Source organism: Ambystoma mexicanum, chromosome 3q (genome assembly GCF_040938575.1).
Source record: "Ambystoma mexicanum isolate Mex_15411 chromosome 3q, UKY_AmexF1_1, whole genome shotgun sequence".
Lineage (NCBI taxonomy): Eukaryota > Metazoa > Chordata > Amphibia > Caudata > Ambystomatidae > Ambystoma > Ambystoma mexicanum.
In genome coordinates, this window is record NC_090926.1 from 1,026,378,619 (window position 1) to 1,026,395,669 (window position 17,051).

Sequence of the window (17,051 nt, forward strand, 5' to 3'; positions counted from 1 at the left end):
GAGAAAAAGATTGAGAGTTTCTTGGGAGCCATAAGGTCTGAGAGCCATCCTTCCAGGAAGCCCTTCTTTTGATGGCCCTTCTTCTCGTTCCGGAAGCCCCAGGATGCAGAGGTCATTGCGGCGGGATCAGCCTTCGCTGTCCTCTGCTCTGGCCTATAGAGTGGTAAGTTGCTTCTCCATGTGTCACAGGTGGTCCTCTAGCTTCTTAAGTGTCTTCAGTGTCTGAGATTCTCTGTTCCGTGTCACCCACTCGGGATGTTAGGTTCCACAAGTCTTGTCGCAGGAAGGATACTTCCGAGGTTAGCCCTTTGAGTTTTGTCTCTACTGACGACGTGGATTCGCGATGGCCACCATGATGTCTGTGAGTGATGGGGTTTGATCAGTTTCGCGAGTTGAGGCAACATTTCCGGCATTGTCTGTCGAGTTTGGGGCTTTTGCCAGGGCTGACATGGTGTATCTATCGATTTTGCTCTGTGCTGTGGTTTTCCGAAGCATGTGTCCACCCATCGGAGTTGGTTTGGTGGGTTGGTCTGGGGGCAGGTGTCCTGGTGGTTCCAAGGTCGATTTCACAGGTCCAGTGGTGTATTAAAGCGGGTGATCGCCTGCCCTGCGGGGGCACGCAGGCGAGTGGACTATCCCAGCACCAGGCTCAAAGGTGAGGCAGATGTGGCCTGGCATCACAGGCGTGCGTGGGCTTAAGGGAGGGCAGAACCCACAGCTCACAGTTGTTCCAGTGTGTTAGCAGGCAACCTCCAATATGTATATCCTGTTTAGTGAGGGGATGGGAGTCTACGGGGTGAGGACTCAACGTTGGCAGGTGCTGCGTAGCCCCTGCGGTTCCGGCCCAGTTACACCGCCTCTGGTGTGGTTCCCTTAATCCGGGGGGTATTGACGGAGCTTCTCAGGGCTTCTGTCTCCCCAGCCCACTGCAGTCCCGGCTCTGGTCTGCCACCATCCGGGTGTCTCCGGTTGGTTGTGGGATGTTCCGTTGGCCACCAAAGTATTGGGGGGTCTTTATCTGCTCCCAGAGCGGGGCAACTTAATTCCGTGTGATTCTCCCACAAGCTTCGGGGGGGGAGGTGGCAGGGTTCACAGTTCGCAGCTATATCTAATGCGCACCAGGTGGGCTGCTGTGTATGCATTCTTTTGGGGGGTGGGTTTAACAGGACTAGTGATATCAGGTGTCCTGTGGCTCTTTGAGTTCGGGGCCAGTTTCCACAGCCCTTTGCGCGGATCCCTTAGTCTTGAGTGTTGCTACCGTTATCCCATGCTGGTTCTAGTAGTTGTAGCCGTGCCGTGATTTGAAATGAGTTTGACACCAGTTGCAGTCTCAGCCCTCACCCCCCGCCTAAGGCAGTCCGAACCTTACGATGGGCATCAGGAGATCTCCAGCCCGCACCCAGTTTCTCGAAGCACCAGAGTGCCCCCACCCAGGCCACTGCAGGAGTCCACTTACTTGGGGTACCCAAGGGTAGTTAGCACTTCAGCGCCCAACGTGGCGCTGTTTTGCCTGCCGATGACCGCAGTTTCTATCTTCCTGCCAGTCTGCTTCCTGCGTCACGGTTTACTTTGTCCCGGAGGGGGCGGGGGCGGGGAGAAGGAGTTTCACCACCGCGGTCGCCCAATCTAGCAGCCCACGGCGTGTCCTGAGACTCAGGGGCAGGTCCCCGTGTGCTTCCTCGAGTGTCCGGAGTGTCAGCTCACAATCCGCCTGGACCAGCGATATTGGATGGTTGTTTTCGGTCAGCAAGGCACAGCGGTGTGGTTCTCGGGAGCTGTGGCGTTTTGTCGTCAATCCGCCAGTATCCCGGTTCCTACCTCCGCTGACCAGGCACCCCTGCGGCGCGGCACCGCCGTGGGTCGCGAGAATTGGGGATTGGGAGTCCACACTGGGTGCTCGGGGTGCAGGCCGACGGCTCGGTCCGCCAAGAGGACACTCTCCTTCACTCGCTGCGGTCCATTGAGGCTGCTCCCACCTGTGGATGGCGTGGGCTCTGTTATGTTCAGGACCGCAACAAAGTTTCCAACCGTGTTTTTGGCCAAAGCGACTCCAATTTTCCCCAGAATTTCGGCAGGGTGATGCAGGGACTCTCACCTCTCCACCAACAGCGTTTATTAGCAGTTTCTTGTGGTTATTCAGCAGGATAAATGCAGGATATGGGCAGCACAGGCGAAGCAGTAAAAAGTTATGACTGCATCCGTCGGCTGCTCAACAGTGTCCCCGCGTCTTTTTTTTATTGACCATCTTTTTGATGGGGACATTATCACATGGAACCTTGTGTTCGAGGTGGAGGCGAACAGGACGATATGGGGAATGAACGTCCTCTGCAATGTCCCTGTTCAGCTCCCTCCCTGGAGAGACTTCAGAGAGCTGACTCTGCACCTCTGCCTGAGTGTTCAGACGGCTGGCAAGGTGCAACGCTGTCATTGACACCTTGTTCTTGATGGGCAATAAAACTGTAACATGGTCTATCTGTACAGCCTATGAAAGGCCATACCGCCCATCTTGTTGATGTGGTGCATTTTCGGCGATGTTGTCAGTAAGGACCAAAAAGTCAAACCTCTGATTAATGTGAAAAATGAGTGAACTGCTACACAAATTGCCCTAAGTTTCAGCAAGTTGATGTGGCAGTCTCCTGCACTTGGGGGGTGGACCGGGAAAGGGTGGACGTGAGGAGGATGCTTTTGGTGGCTCCAAGTGTATGTACGCATGTATGCATGACATCACTTCCAGTGCAAAAGGGTTCAAAGGAGCTGTGATGGAATCAAGCTTGTGCAAATATAATTTTGCTTCAGACTGCGTGTGATTGATATTTTAAAGATGACGAATCTGTGGAGGAATGATTCTATCCATTAGGAAGAACATTATTTGCCCTTTTCTTTTTATTATGGCACATGCCACAGGTCAAACACTGCAGGGGACAACCTGCTTTTTAATCAAATTCATGTGATATATTTCAATTAAAGCATCTGTTATGTTAATAGTACCTAACACTGGAATCTGGACATTTCCATTGTTTCCTTCTCATAATCTTTCTTTTTCACACACATTTATTTTATTCAGTACCTTCCCTGTTTTCTATTTTGGTTCTCTGTTGTCTCCTTTCATCTCCTGATGCAGTTTCTCCCTTCCTCTCTCCAGGCGAGGAGTTTGCTCTACCAGTTCCGCCTCTTGCCCAGAATCCCTTGCAGCCTGCATGACCTCTGTAGGCTTTGCGGAACAGGCATGTGGGACAGTGGCTATATCCCTGCTGTGGAGTGCAGCGGGAACCACATCGACTCTGAGGACTGCCCATATGGTGGCACTGTAGTGGAACTTTCGCCAAAACCAGCCAATGAAGGAAAGAGAGGGCAGAAGAGCCGGGACACCTTTCACTTCAAGAAGTAGCCTTGGTGTATGGAGCCCAGTGAACAGACTCCGGCTGAAATCCATGGAAAGTGACTTTGTCTCCAAGTGATAGCGGAAATGTATGCCATGATTCAGCAATTGGGAAAGAGAAGGAAACCAGGTTTCATTGAAGAATTGTAGTCGAGGAAAAGGACATTGCATCAAACAGTTCTTGGGATGGAATTGGTAGAACTGGCAAGAGACTTTTTCATGGAGGGAAAAATATTGCACAAGTATTGTAGAGGAGCTTGAAAAATCCCCCACTGCAAGGATATACAATGATGCCGATGGGGGATCTCGCCCCTTAGTGCCACCCTGCGGACACTAGGGGAGAGGCCTTTAGTGGAAATGTTTGTATCCACCACAATCGCTTTAACCAAAATGTTATATAAGTGGGAAACGGGTGCAAGTTGGATATGGGAGGTTATAGCTGGATGGCCTGAGAGGAGAATTTAGTGGAGCGTGCAACCTACTCAGGAATTGGTTTTACAGTAAGTACACGGGGTAATTACAAGTGGCACGCAAGTGTGGCATTCTAGGTCTGCTGATTTATACCATGGTGATGGTCTTATGTAGGATGAAAAATTGAAAGGAATAGGGGGCATCTAGTACCTGTATTTGGTTGGCCACAAAGAGACATGTATAGCAAAAGGCTGAGTGTGCGAGCGAGCGTGCGTGCGTGTGTATGATATATGTGTGCTGAAGAACATGAGTTATAGGGGGTTGAGTTGAAAGTTCCAGGAGGTTGACACAAATTCTCACCCCAGTTTTTCAAGCTCTACTCTATTTCCCGGCACTTGATGTTACGGGGTGTCCCAAGGTAACAGTGCTTTGCTGGGGATTTCTGTGCAATAATGGGGGAGAGAGAGTGAGAACATTGACTCCAGCCACTCCAAGAGCCTGGAATATAAATACTTTCCATGCTGTATGTTAAGTTGGCGAGATGTTTGCCTTCATGTTATCAGTATTTTCCTGCAGTCTTCCTGTGCTATTCTTCTGCCTTTGCTGGGTGCTTGGGTTTTACAGACTGCCAGTGCTGGTTGCTGCTCTCTTGTAGGCTGCCTGTGCTGCTCTTAGGCACAGTGTGTGCTGGGCGCTGCTATTTTGAAGGCTGCTTGTGGTGATGCGGTTTTACAGACCCTTTTTACTATGTTCTACTTGTTTGATTGCTGTGGTGGGGTACCGCTGTAAATCGGCTGGTCTGTGCCGACTGAGTATAGTTAGTTTTTTTTTTAGCAGCGCAACCCTTTGAAACCCCATAGTTCACATAAAAACAACCAGACAAGTGGTCTCATTATACCACCACACTTATGTACATGTGTTTATTTGGGGAAGGGGGGAAGTAATTACTTGGCACTTTCTAAGTACTGAAGACCCCTGGACAAAGGTTACTTTGTTTTGTTCCTGCACATTTGGTCCCACAGGGGCGCAAGCACACAAAAAGCACACAAAAAGTTATGTTAGCCAATAGGTAACAAGCGAAAATGCTTGCTGAAAAACATCTTTCACAAATTCGCCTTCTGAATTTGTCTGAACGCTAGAACATACTGGCCAAAGGGGAAAGGGATAAAAGGTTGGTAAAATACACCTATGAAAGAGGTGGAAATCTGTCGTGGGAAGCCAGATCTCTTAGGGAGGGGTAACATTTCTGCCCCTCCTGCCCCCTCACGTAAAAGGGTAATCTTTGGTGCTAAAAAAGGCAAAATTCAGAAGGGGAGTTACCAAAAAGGCAAAGTTTTAAAAATATACAATCCCATAGAACTGATCCCACATGGATTTAGGCAGTGTGAAGTCCACAGTTTTCTCTCTAGTTGTGAAAGTAAGAGATGGCATTTTGACTTGCCATATTCATCAGTCCAGCCTTGTAATTGGGTGATATCATCGGGTCCCGTGGGCACTGTTATCAATGAATTGGTTATTATGGACGGGACCATTCGTCGTCGATTGAGGGTCATTTGACACTGATGCGTTCTTTGTGTGCTACTAATGGGATATTTGATTGTGCCTCTGTTTGGTACATCAGTCTGGGACAGTTCTGCTCGCTACACCTGCACTTGTGGCAATAGATGCCTCCCTTTGATCTGTTCTCACAACCACACACAACCATACTAGGCAGCATGGTTTGGATTTCACGCGCCATGCTCCTTTGCAGTGCTTTGGGAGAAGACAAGCCGCCTGCCTCACTGAGCTAGTGTGGCTTCCCAGCAGATACACTGCCTTCATCAGCACTGAAGCAGAAGACATTCCTCAAGTCAGTCACACTACATTTGCATTCCAAGTGTTACCTGTCATTCATTCTGTTATCTTATGGCGACTTGGTGCCTTCAGCAGTCCTGCATGTGCAGGAAGGGGTGCATTCATGCTGTGGGCATGCTAGCTAGCCATGAATTATAGTGTACCGTGTGGCGAGAAGAGGTGACAAAGAGGAAATGCCGCTGGACACAAGATGCCATGAGAGATCTAGCTGCTGCAGTGCATCCAGTGGGGCAGTCACAGCATGTGTCTGTATAAAGGGGCCTTTTGCTAAGAAGCATCTGTATGCTTTCTCACTTGCTAGGTCTCCCATTCTATTTTTGCATTTGTTTGGAAGGGACGGTCTCTGGAGTGTAAAGCCAGTCACTGAACAAAACCTTACTTTTGCAAGCTTACTTTTGGATTATAGATGTGTATGCGGGTTGGGTAATAAGCCTGAGTACTTCACCTTCATCTACCAGTATTCTCACATCCTGCTCCCCTACTCCCAGCGTGAGACCAGTACCGGGCTGTAGGCCGGGTGCAACCTTCTTCAGCCAGTGGGCCACTCCTCTGGGCATTTCCACGTAGGCCTAGCTCAGCTCCTTGCATTCCCTGCATGTCTCGCTGCCACTTTCGTTTGTGCCCACTGTTCAATAGGGGACGATATTTGCCCTGTAGTCGAGTTCTTGACCACAGCACTACATTCCGCGTGTCTTTTTATTGATCATGCAAGGATTTTCTTTTAGTTGATGGATTTTTTCCTCCTGTATTTTGCCCAGCCAATAATTTTCTATACTTAAAGGGATGCCCAATTTGTGAGTGATGGATTCATGGAGCTCTCACTCACTGGCCTGCCCTCTTCGGCTTGGCTAACGTGGTCCGCGTCAACCTTCCCATCTGCACAGAAATAACTGAGAAATCACTACCCGCTCATGGAGTTTCAAGGTCCGATTCCTGACACGGCGATTGACATCATTCCCAACCAGTAGAGGTCACGTTTAGATGAGAATTACCAAGGTCATTGAGAATTTTCATAAAACCGCTGTCAAATGCCTCGCAAAGTCAATATTGATCATTCTGGAGGTTGTATTGGCTAATGCCAAATTCCCCGGGGAGCTTTCTCTGTACCACAAGATCAACTATGCTTTGGCAAAACTCATGTAGAAGTCTCCTGCTTGAAGATTCTTTCTAGGTGGAGTGTTGTACAAAGGGGTTATTTGTCCGTAGAGCACGTGTTCGAGCTGCTAACAAACAAATGGATTCAGTGAAAAGTCAAAATTGATGTGTGCACCCTGAAACTATGGCCCATCCGAAAAGCCGACCCTCAAACTTCTCACTGCACCACTTCCCCCTCCCATACTGGGCAGTATATCTTGCAGGCTTTGGGCCCACGTGTGCACTAAGGGCCTCATTGCAAGTTGGGCATTGCGGCTCAAAATGGCAGTAATGCAGCAGTAACCGAGTTACCACTGCATTACTGCACTGCCCAACTATGGTTTTGGCAGTGGGATTGACCAAAAACCTCCAGCAAAATGCTGGACTTAATTTCGCCACCTTACTGGTAAAAAATGGCAATTTCGGCAGAATTACTGCCAGTGGGAATTCCGCCGAAATACCCATGGAGTCCTATGGACTCCATAAATGGGTACTAATACCGCCACTTGTAGCCCAGCAGTAATTTCACCAGACCAAATGGCAGATTTCCCACTGAGATACCATTAAACTTGTAATGAGGCCTTAAAGGTTTCTGTATCTCTTGGTACTCTGCAGTGGTGTTTGCATGACTACCATAAGCACATGAATGCGATGCGCTGCCTGAAAGTGGCTAACAAGTGACAAGTAATCGCTGGCGATGAATGTTATGCAGGTGGTAGACAAATTCCAACCTCTGCTAGTTGATTCCTGGCATAAAACAGCAGTGTCATCTGGGGTTGGCAACTTCCATAGGTGAGTAATGTCATGGTCGAATTGATCACATCAGGAAACCTTTAGTTCCAACAGCAATGAACCAGCTACCGCCCAGTAATGTTGTCTTTCGTTCTCCTCCATGCCAGCTGTTTTGCTAAGGGGTAGAGGCTGCAGAGTCGAGAACATCTCCTGGTTGTGTGTTGATGGTACATTTCGGGTTCATTCACTGCAGCAGAAATAGTAAAACCTGTCATGTTGCCGATTGGTTATCTTGCTAGGCCTGGAAGTGATCTATGGATTCTGGCCTATGACAGTCAGTGTTGGGACTATCGCGTTCCTAAACTATGCTGTGAAGTCCCTTGTCCCGCAAGAGTGGCACACATGCACATGTGGCAGCCATGTTAAATGCACCCAGATTCTGGCATTCTTATTGAACGGTACTATATGTCAGAGAAGAGAGGCGTCTCTATGGCTGAAATCTCCAACCATCACAATTCGAAAGAGTTAAAGGGGAAAGTCAAAGCAAAGCTTACAGACCACCCTTGTTGTAATTGCCACTTGGCTTCCTTCTGTTTTTCTTTTTTGCATTTTATCTTCTTAAACCTTTGTATGCACAGTTACACTGTTGAAGGCTTCTGAATGTTTGTCCAAGCACTACAGACATGTACTCGTATAGCAACTGGGCATTATTCCTCCTTTTCTAGAGTGTGCAGTTTCTGCTGGGCTTCCTGACTTTATAACTCATGATGATCTGTTCATGGCCCTTATTTCTTTTTGCGGTGCTATGGCTTTCTGGAACCTGTATCTAATGGCTCCAGTTCTATATTTCTCCGAAGCTGATGTCGCATGGCTGGGTTGTTCCACAGCCTCAGCTTTACCACTGATACTTTTCAAAGGAACTTTCATGCAGTCAAGTCTCTTCAGTGTGCCCTGTACATGTTGACAGGTGGTGGACGAGTGAATGAATGGCTTTGCTCTAAGACCTCTCTACCCAAACTCAAATTTGCTTGGTCTTTTGGTGGCTTTCTGAATTTGGTGTGCCCCCGTCAGAACAGTGTGGTTATGGACGTGGTATGGGTGTTGTGTGGGTTTGCTCCTCATCATCGTATGTCCATCTTGTGGATAGGGTATGTGTGATGTGTTTTACAATGCAGCCTCAGCAGGGTTGGGTTGATGTGTCATTTTTTTTACAGATGTCAGGATGATGGACCACTGCCATCACAGGGGTTTGGCGAGTCACTTGTATGTCAAACTGTGAACTTGGTTGACCAATACAAAAGAAATCCGTCTTTAAATGCACTTACACAGGATTTTGTATTTTAAATCAGTTTTTTTTTGCCTTACAAGTTCACAACTTTTAGTATGACAGTTTCCATGGATGTTTGCAGGACGAAGTACACGTTTTTTTAACATCTTGAAATGCAACATCTATTGAAGATGTGAATCCAAGTTGAAATTCAAAATCTGGTTTGGGACACACTGCACTAATATAAAAATGTGAGTTCCGATTACGCAATGGGAATGCGTTCACTTTGTTTCTTGGATTTACCACTGACACTGTGTGTGACTTTTGACAAGCCCTTGTTTTTCCATGTGCCTCTTGTTCAATATTAGTTGAACGGTAAAGGATTGTTAGTACAACAAGGCAGGAACCTAATATGTGTTAAAAAGATTTTTATTTTTTCACTAGTCTTTTGCCTTTTCAGCATCTCAGCTTCTTCGCACTACTGATCACGTGCACATTAAAAATGTTACCTTCCTATTTTTGGGGGACGGGGGGGGGGGACTTGCCATCTCCATGCACCTTAAAACCTGTTTCTTTTATTGCTGCTTTTCACCAGCAGTGCTTGAAAGTCTCATGGGTGGCAATTTTGGGTGCTACATTGCAGAAGTTTATTCAGCCACTATTGTGGGTTGCCTCCAGTGAAGGGACACACTAAGTAGAAATGATGCAGGAGATACTCCATACTCTACCGAAGAATAGGGTAGGCCAGTTAGATAATCAAAACCTGCAAAGAAACTGAAGCTAGGGGCCAACTAGGACTCAGCGAAGAAAGCAGCAGAGGGAGGAACATAGCCAGGAAACTAGGAGTCCAGGAATAAGAGCATAAAAGGGAGGATCATACACTGCAAATACGTTTAGAGAGGAACACAGGCATCTGTGGAGCGAACTGCAACATAAAATTCATGAATACAAGTAGACAGAAGGAAGCATGCTAGCTAATTGACTGGCAAAGGGGATGGGCTAGACCGGTAGGTCGAAGAATAGAGCCAGCACACAGGCAAAAGGAAAATATAACCACCGTTAGGGAAACTGAGAGGAATATGAACAGAAAGGTGTGAGCAAGGAAACGGCAAACAGTAATAAAAGCAAACAGGAGAACCATAATTTGAAAATACATTTGGAACAAGCTGAGCCAGAAAACAGGTAGAGGAGCGAGGAGTAAGACCACTAGGGAGGCTGAGAAAAGGAGATTGACCGAGGTCAATGGGTATAGGAATAAAGCCATAAAACAGAAAAAAGAATAGATGAGAGAAGGGCAGATAGGAAAATGGAAGGCCAACCGGGAATGAGAGCAAAAAAGAATGTGATAGAGCCAACAAATATTCTTGTGACCCAAGCAATAAAGTGGAAAGAGCAAGGAAATAATAAAGATAGCATATTAAGATTCACAGGGAGAGGAATAGAGATGGAAACAGTGTCATTTTCCGTATCAGTACCACGATCAAGAACATCTTCGGGAGGGATTGAGGCAGGAAACGGAGGAATCAGGAATAAAAGCAACAGGATGAGAACAGTATACAGAAAAATGACAGCTGGGAATAAGAGAATCCACGGAGTTCGATCCTGGGAAAGAAGTACCAGGAATAAGAGCATCAGAGAAGGGGCTGTGGAAGCAAGACATTGAGGCATACACCCACCATTGAGAAGCGTAGAGCCAGGAAAAGGGAGAGCCTGGATAAGCACATCAGAGGGAGGAAAAGAGCCAGGAAACAAGAAACCACGAATAAGAGCCTTGGCGATGGTTAGAACTAAGAACAGGGAGAATCTGGAATAAGGGCATCAGAGGGAAGAATGAAGTCAGGAAAAGAAGGGCTTAGATTGAGTGCAAAACAATGATAACTCTAGCATAAACACATCACTAAACACATCAGAAGTAGAGCTAAGGCCCAGAAAAAGAAGGCCAGAAATAAATATTAGAGAGGGGGACTGATGGGAAACTGCGGAATCCTGAATCGGGGTCAGTAACAAAGTAGAAGGACTGGGAATAAGAGCACCAGTGGCCAGGAAAGAGCCAGGAAACAGAAGAGTCAGAAATAAAATAAACAAAAGGAGAAAAAGAGTCGGAAAATATGCATGAAATGTGCAGCGATGAAAATCAGGGGGTGTAGGAATAAGCAATACATGGGAGACCAGAATCAAAGCCCAGCCTCATTATGAGTTTGATGGTATCTCAGCAGTAATACCACCGTGATACCACCAAATGGTATTACCGTTAACACCACTTGGTTTGGCGGTATTACCACCGGCGGTATTCTCGCTGGATTACGAGTTGTGGTTGGACAGTCTTAGTTGCCATTGATGGAGTCCAGGACTCCATGGGGATTGCAGCGGTATTGCCCCCAGCAGTAATACTGCCAAAATGGGCACATTTTGGCATGAGGTATCAGAAAATACCTCCAGCATTTTGCTGGAGGTTTTTCTTCCACCTCACTGCCAAAGCTGTAATTCGGCACTGCGGTAATGCAGCAGTAATGCAGTGGTAAAATAGTTACCACCGCAATAACGCTGATTTTTTTTCTGCAACACCAAACTCGTAATGTTGCCCACTGATGGCAAAGCGAGAATCATGAGCAATGGAAGGGGGCAGGGAGAACAGACAGGATGTCCAGGACAGGTTCAGAACATCTGGAGAGCTGCAGATTGCAAAATCAACTGCACTGCATTAAATGGATAGTGCGCTCAAAAATGTTATTGTCTTAAAAGATGGGCAATAATAAAAAACATATATTAAACATCTTTTTAAAGAAAGTAACTATGTAAAATATTGCACAAATAATGTTTAAACCCTTTTAATTTCAAGCACTAGGAGGCATCCATTGAGCCTCCTGTGCTTGTGTTAATCGCTGTCCTCGCGGCACTAATGAAGCAAAAGCCACCTGCTGGTAGCTTTTATTACACCAGCTTTTGCTTCATTAGTGCCAGAGAGCAGAGAAGTGCTTTATGATTGCCGTGGTTAGAAAACCATAGAAATCATAATTACAACAACGTTGTATTTATAATTGCAGTGGCTTTCGCTTGACTGAAAGCGAAAACCACAGCATTTATAAATACAACAGCGTTGTATTTATGAATGCCTGTACTTTCGTTTTGAGTCTCCCCAGCTCCCCTAGCTCGGGGGAGCCTGGGAGACTCAAAACAAAAGCCGCTGCAATCATAAATACAACACGGTTGTATTTATAATTGACATGGTTTTCTTTTTAAGATTCCTGAGCTCCCCCGAACAGGGGGAGCCCGGGAAACTTAGAAAGAAAACAACAGCAATCACAAATACAATGCAGTTGTATTTATCATTGCCATGGTGTTTATAAAAAAAGAAAATAAACACTTACGGCAGCAGCCTGCATTCTCTGCTCTCCGGCACTAATGAAGCAAAAGCCGCTGTAATAAAAGCTACCAGAAGGTGGCTTTTGCTTCATTAGTGCTGTGAGGGCAGAGATTAACACAAGTACAGGAGGTTCATCCATTTCACAAAATGAATGCCTCCTAGTGCTTAAAATTAAAGGGGTTTAAATATTATTTTTTGCTAAATTTTACATAGGAATTTTCTTTAAAAAGATGTTTAATATGTTTTTTTATTATTGCCCATCTTTTAAGACAATAACATTCTTGAGCGCACTTATCCTTTAAACAGGTTTTGGTAAAGTTGACATTGCTCATGGCTCGCACTGCTCCGTGGTATAAGAGCCTAGGCTGTTTGAACTCTGCAGTAATGGAGATTCACACCTACCCGTATGTAAATATATGTGCTAGCGTCAAAAACAGACTTCTAACTTTGCACACTCAACCTTTATGTGATTGCCACCAGATCGGACTGCTAGACTCCCTTTGCAAGTTTTTGACTGCCATGCTCACACTGCCATGTTCGGACTCCCACGTTATAACTGCCAGGCACTTGAATTCAGGCCTTGAGCATAAGTTACTTGCCCCATTGGACGTGGTGCAGTTAACTACTTATGATGTTTTTCTTTGATGTACCATGCAGGGTTCTTCTTTCCCCTGTTCACCACCAGTTCAGCTTAGTACAGCATGCAGGTCACTAGTAATTGCACACGCTCCACTGCTCACCAACACTCCCCTTCTTTCCTATCCACCCTCTTCCCCACCACTACCTGCAACCACTACCTCTTTTAGTGCTACCTGAGCATTGACATCTTACTCTGAATCACCCCCAACCTTACGTTTTTTCCCTGCTCTCTTTAACACCTCGCCTTTCCCAAAGTTTCAGATCGTTTATTGCCCTGATGTGTGGTCATGTGCTCCTGATGACCAGTGACAAATAAATGAGGGCACCTGTTTAGCGCTCAGTGCCCCAGGTTTTTTTTAGTGCTTATTGAACAATTACTGTAAGCGACCTGCTGCATATTAATGGAAAGACAATTGGTGTGTGTTTTGAGGAGGCAAAATATTCAGTTGGAATGTTCAAGAGCATGCCATGTTACACATTTCTTGTACTATTAGAAATATGTTCACTCCCGAGAAGCACAATCAGTCCAATACAATAAAGCCTCCTTTTACAACTGAACTAACACTGTCTATTTTTTTTAAAGAAATATATTCTATAAAATGTTAATCTGTTCTCTAATCTTTTGTATGCGCCTTCATCACACTCTGCTGTTGGGGGCATATTTCGCTCTACTGATAATGCATGCTGATAGGGGCACGTGATAGTTAAGGTGAAACCATTGTAATAAGAAACAACTTGGGCACAAATTGTTAACTCGATTTCCAGGACTGGTTTGGAGTAAATCCGTCCAGTAGTTTGTAAAATATTCACCAGGGAATGGGGTTCCTCCTGCTCCCAAGCAAATAGCTGTATCTCCTATGGTGCTTTGCAGCAGAGAGGCTGAGACTTTCCAGAAAGTCAAATTCGACATTTTTTCCTACATTTCTATTGCTAATACCTTTTTGCTTGCTGGATAGATTTGAATGGAATGTTCCAAAGAAATGCTTTGTCAATGGCCCCCCAAGCTGGACATTTTCGGAACAATACGTTAACAAATAAAAACATTATTAAGAAAACAAAACCCCAGAGTTTTCAGCCCATTCATTAGCAATCACATGTGAAGTTGGGGATTTGGTGGAGGATTGGAGAGTAAATTACAGTAGAACATTTTCGGTTTATCTGGGAAAGATCGCAGGAATCTCACAAGATTCCTGCGGCAAACCGCAAGATGCACTCAAACAAATGTGCATCACACGAAGTGATGAGTGATAGCAGGTAATGGGAGAGGGTTAGGAAAAAGCTATTGAGTGGAGTGAGGGGACCTAGAAAAAAGGAGGATGTCACATGTTGAGTGTTTGTGAGGATGGGGAAGACTTTTGAATTTCAAGCATTTTTTCCAGTTATGTCTGGAATCACCGAACCACCACTTTACTTTAGGAATTTCTGTTATTGGAAATGATTACTGTGAAATGATCACGGGAATAAGGAGTTGGAAAGAAAAATGGTTTAACATCTACTGGGCAGGGGTCAATGGTTGTTTGGTAACAAAGTAATGGTTTGACATGGGCGGTGGCTGTGGCTAGTGGAGAAATCTATTGGTCCGACCTTACAGTGGCCAGGGCCGAAAGTGGGCCCCAAAAAAACATACTGGTGCAACATGTCTAGTGGCCACGAAGGAAGGCCATAGCCCGTGGGCCCCAAAGAAACCTATTGGTGCAACATGTACAGTGGCCACGGCCAAAGGCCATGGTTAGTGGGCTCCAAAGAAACGTATAAATGCAACATATAGACTGAAAATGGCCAAAGGCCATGGACAGTCGGCTCCAAAAAAAACAATTTGTGCAACCGTGGCTATGGCCAGATGCCGTGGCTAGTGGGCCCCAAAAAAACTATAGTATAAAAAAATAACTTGACATCCAGTGAAAAACCTTAATTTAAGAGAGAGATAAGGTGATCGGATGTAACCTGAAAAAATATATAGCAAAAAAACCTTAAAGAACTGTTAAGGAGAAAATGTAATGCAACAAACCCTTGCAATCCTTCAGACATTTCAAGCAAAGCCACCTTAACTATGCACCCCTTGTTGCGCAGCGTATGACGATAATGATAGAGAGCCGAAATACAAATTCGAGGGGATTGGGTCCTCCGACATATTCCATATCTATGACAGTAATCACCACAGCTGTGCTGCTTCGGAAAATCTTTTGGCGTCTGCGTCCTGTGTCGATGTTCTCGATACGCTGTCCTCGAGGGCCTCCGTTGAGCCGACGTCACCGGATGTTATAAGTAGGACGCACAACGCCCGCAGCCTCAGTTCCGTTTTTTCCGCGAACATGTTCGCTTCGGAGATCTCGCGCGCCTCGGTTCTACTGAGGCGCGCCGAGTTTGTGTATTGAAAATTATGTCTTTGGCTTCTTCCACCCCGCGGTCGGGTTTTAAGAAGTGTCGGGTGTGCGGGTCCAAGATGTTGTTGACGGACACGCTCGACGCTTGCCTCTGGTGCCTCGAGGAGGACCACAATACGGATGACTGTGTCGACTGCCAGTCGCTTACATCGAAGGCCTTGCGGGAGCGTAAGAAGAAGCTGTCGGTGGGTAAGGTGGCCAAGCCCCAGAAGTCACGATCCACTGGACTTTCAACGGACGATTCGAGGGGCGACTCTCTGCATCGTCATCGTGAGTCTGGGGGGTCTCGGTCCAGGAGTCGGTCTTGCCATTCCTCTGCCTCTTCGAGGCACTCACGGAAGCACCGTCACAGGTCACCTTCCCCGTCCTCATCCGAGGACTCCACCCGTCGGCGGGTTGATTGTCCCAACAAGCATTCCACTCCTGAGGAATGGGATTCCTTCCGAAAGGAGATGATGGCGATTTTTCAATCGCAGGGCTCCGGTCCGTCCACGCCATCGAAGGACGCCGGCCGTGACTGTGCTAGAGACACCACTCTTTCGCCTTCGGGCTCAAGCGGTCGTCGCGACCACCGGGCGCCTTCGATGTCCCGGTCGGACAAGGATGGTCACTCTAGACATGCCCGTTCCAGGTCCCGGTCCTCGACGCAATCGAGACCGTGTGAGCCTGTGAAGTCTTCGAGGAAGACATTTACGCCTACGGCACCAAGGTCGTCGAGGGACTCTCTCGAGGCTCCGCCTCCGAGGAAGTCGACGCCATCGGCGCCCAGGCTGTCGAAGGACACGCTCGGGGCTCCGCCCTTGAGGCCTGTGTCAACGCCATCGAAGTTGTCGACGCCAATTCCGTCGACGCCCTTGACGCCTTTCGAGGCTGCTTTGTCGGAGGTACCCCGTGGCATTGTGGAACCCCCCAGAAAGGCTCTGGCCAAGGCTAAGAATGTCTTTGTCCCTTTTTTCTATGCCCTCTTTCTGACCTCTGGATTATATTTCTGAGGGGGATGAGGGATCTGAGGAAGGTTTGGTGCCTGAGGAGGTGCCTGACGAGATTTTGTCTGGTCACAGCCAGATTGAGGACCTGCGTCAGTCACTGCAAGACGCCAGTGGTCTGAACACCTCTCCAGAGGTGGAGTTCTGTCGGCCTGAGGCTGGCACCCATGCTGAGTCCTCGTACCAGCACCTTATGTCGAGGGTCACGGAATATTTGGGGTGGTCTGTGCCACCTGTGGATTTTCTGCAGGATGACCCGACGGACATCCTCGACCAAGGTCCTCCAACTGACACGGTACTGCCGTTCCATATGGCATTGCAAAGTAGGTTGGCTGCAGCTTGGACTGCTCCGGAGAGTCTCCTGGCAGTGAGCAAGTCTTTGCCGAGAAAATACCATCCAGCCAGTAGTGACCCCTGCTACTTGACCATGCACCCCACTCCGGAGAGTTTGGTGGTGCAGGCAGCCACGGCCCCAGCAAAGCCCCAGCAAAGCAGGCATCGTACCCTACCATCCCTCCTGATAGGGACGACAAACGTTGTGGGCGAAGAAAGTGTTTTCTTCAGGGGGTATGGGTTTACAGGCAGCCATACCCCCTGTGTGTCTTGTCACGTTTTACGCACATTCTGTGGAACTGTATTTCCTTGGCGGCTGAACATATTCCCAAAGGGGAGGAACGGGATGGTTTTTCCTGCTACTGTACGGGATGGCAAGGATGCCATGTGTGAGGCCGTTCAGTCGGGTTTGGACAGATTGTGTCAGCCGGTCCATGGTGGCGAGCACCGTAATACGCAGGTTTGCGTGGTTGCGGAATTCGGGGTTTGCTCCTGATGTGCAGGCGCGGCTCCTCAACATGCCCTTTGATGGTGAATATCTTTTTGCCAGCAAAGCTGACGAGAGCCT

At 47.2% G+C, this 17,051-nt stretch overlaps 1 protein-coding gene across 1 annotated transcript in view; it reads left to right on the forward strand.

Moving 5' to 3' along the window:
- TBC1D16 (TBC1 domain family member 16) overlaps positions 1-13,338 on the forward strand; it is a 1,332,482-nt gene extending 1,319,144 nt beyond the window's left edge. Inside the window, exon 12 of the mRNA XM_069655199.1 lies at positions 3,143-13,338. Within this exon, the coding sequence (XP_069511300.1) occupies positions 3,143-3,388 (246 nt within the window). The 3' untranslated portion in view covers positions 3,389-13,338. The remainder of the gene's footprint in view (positions 1-3,142) is intronic.
- Positions 13,339-17,051: the final 3,713 nt, after the last annotated feature.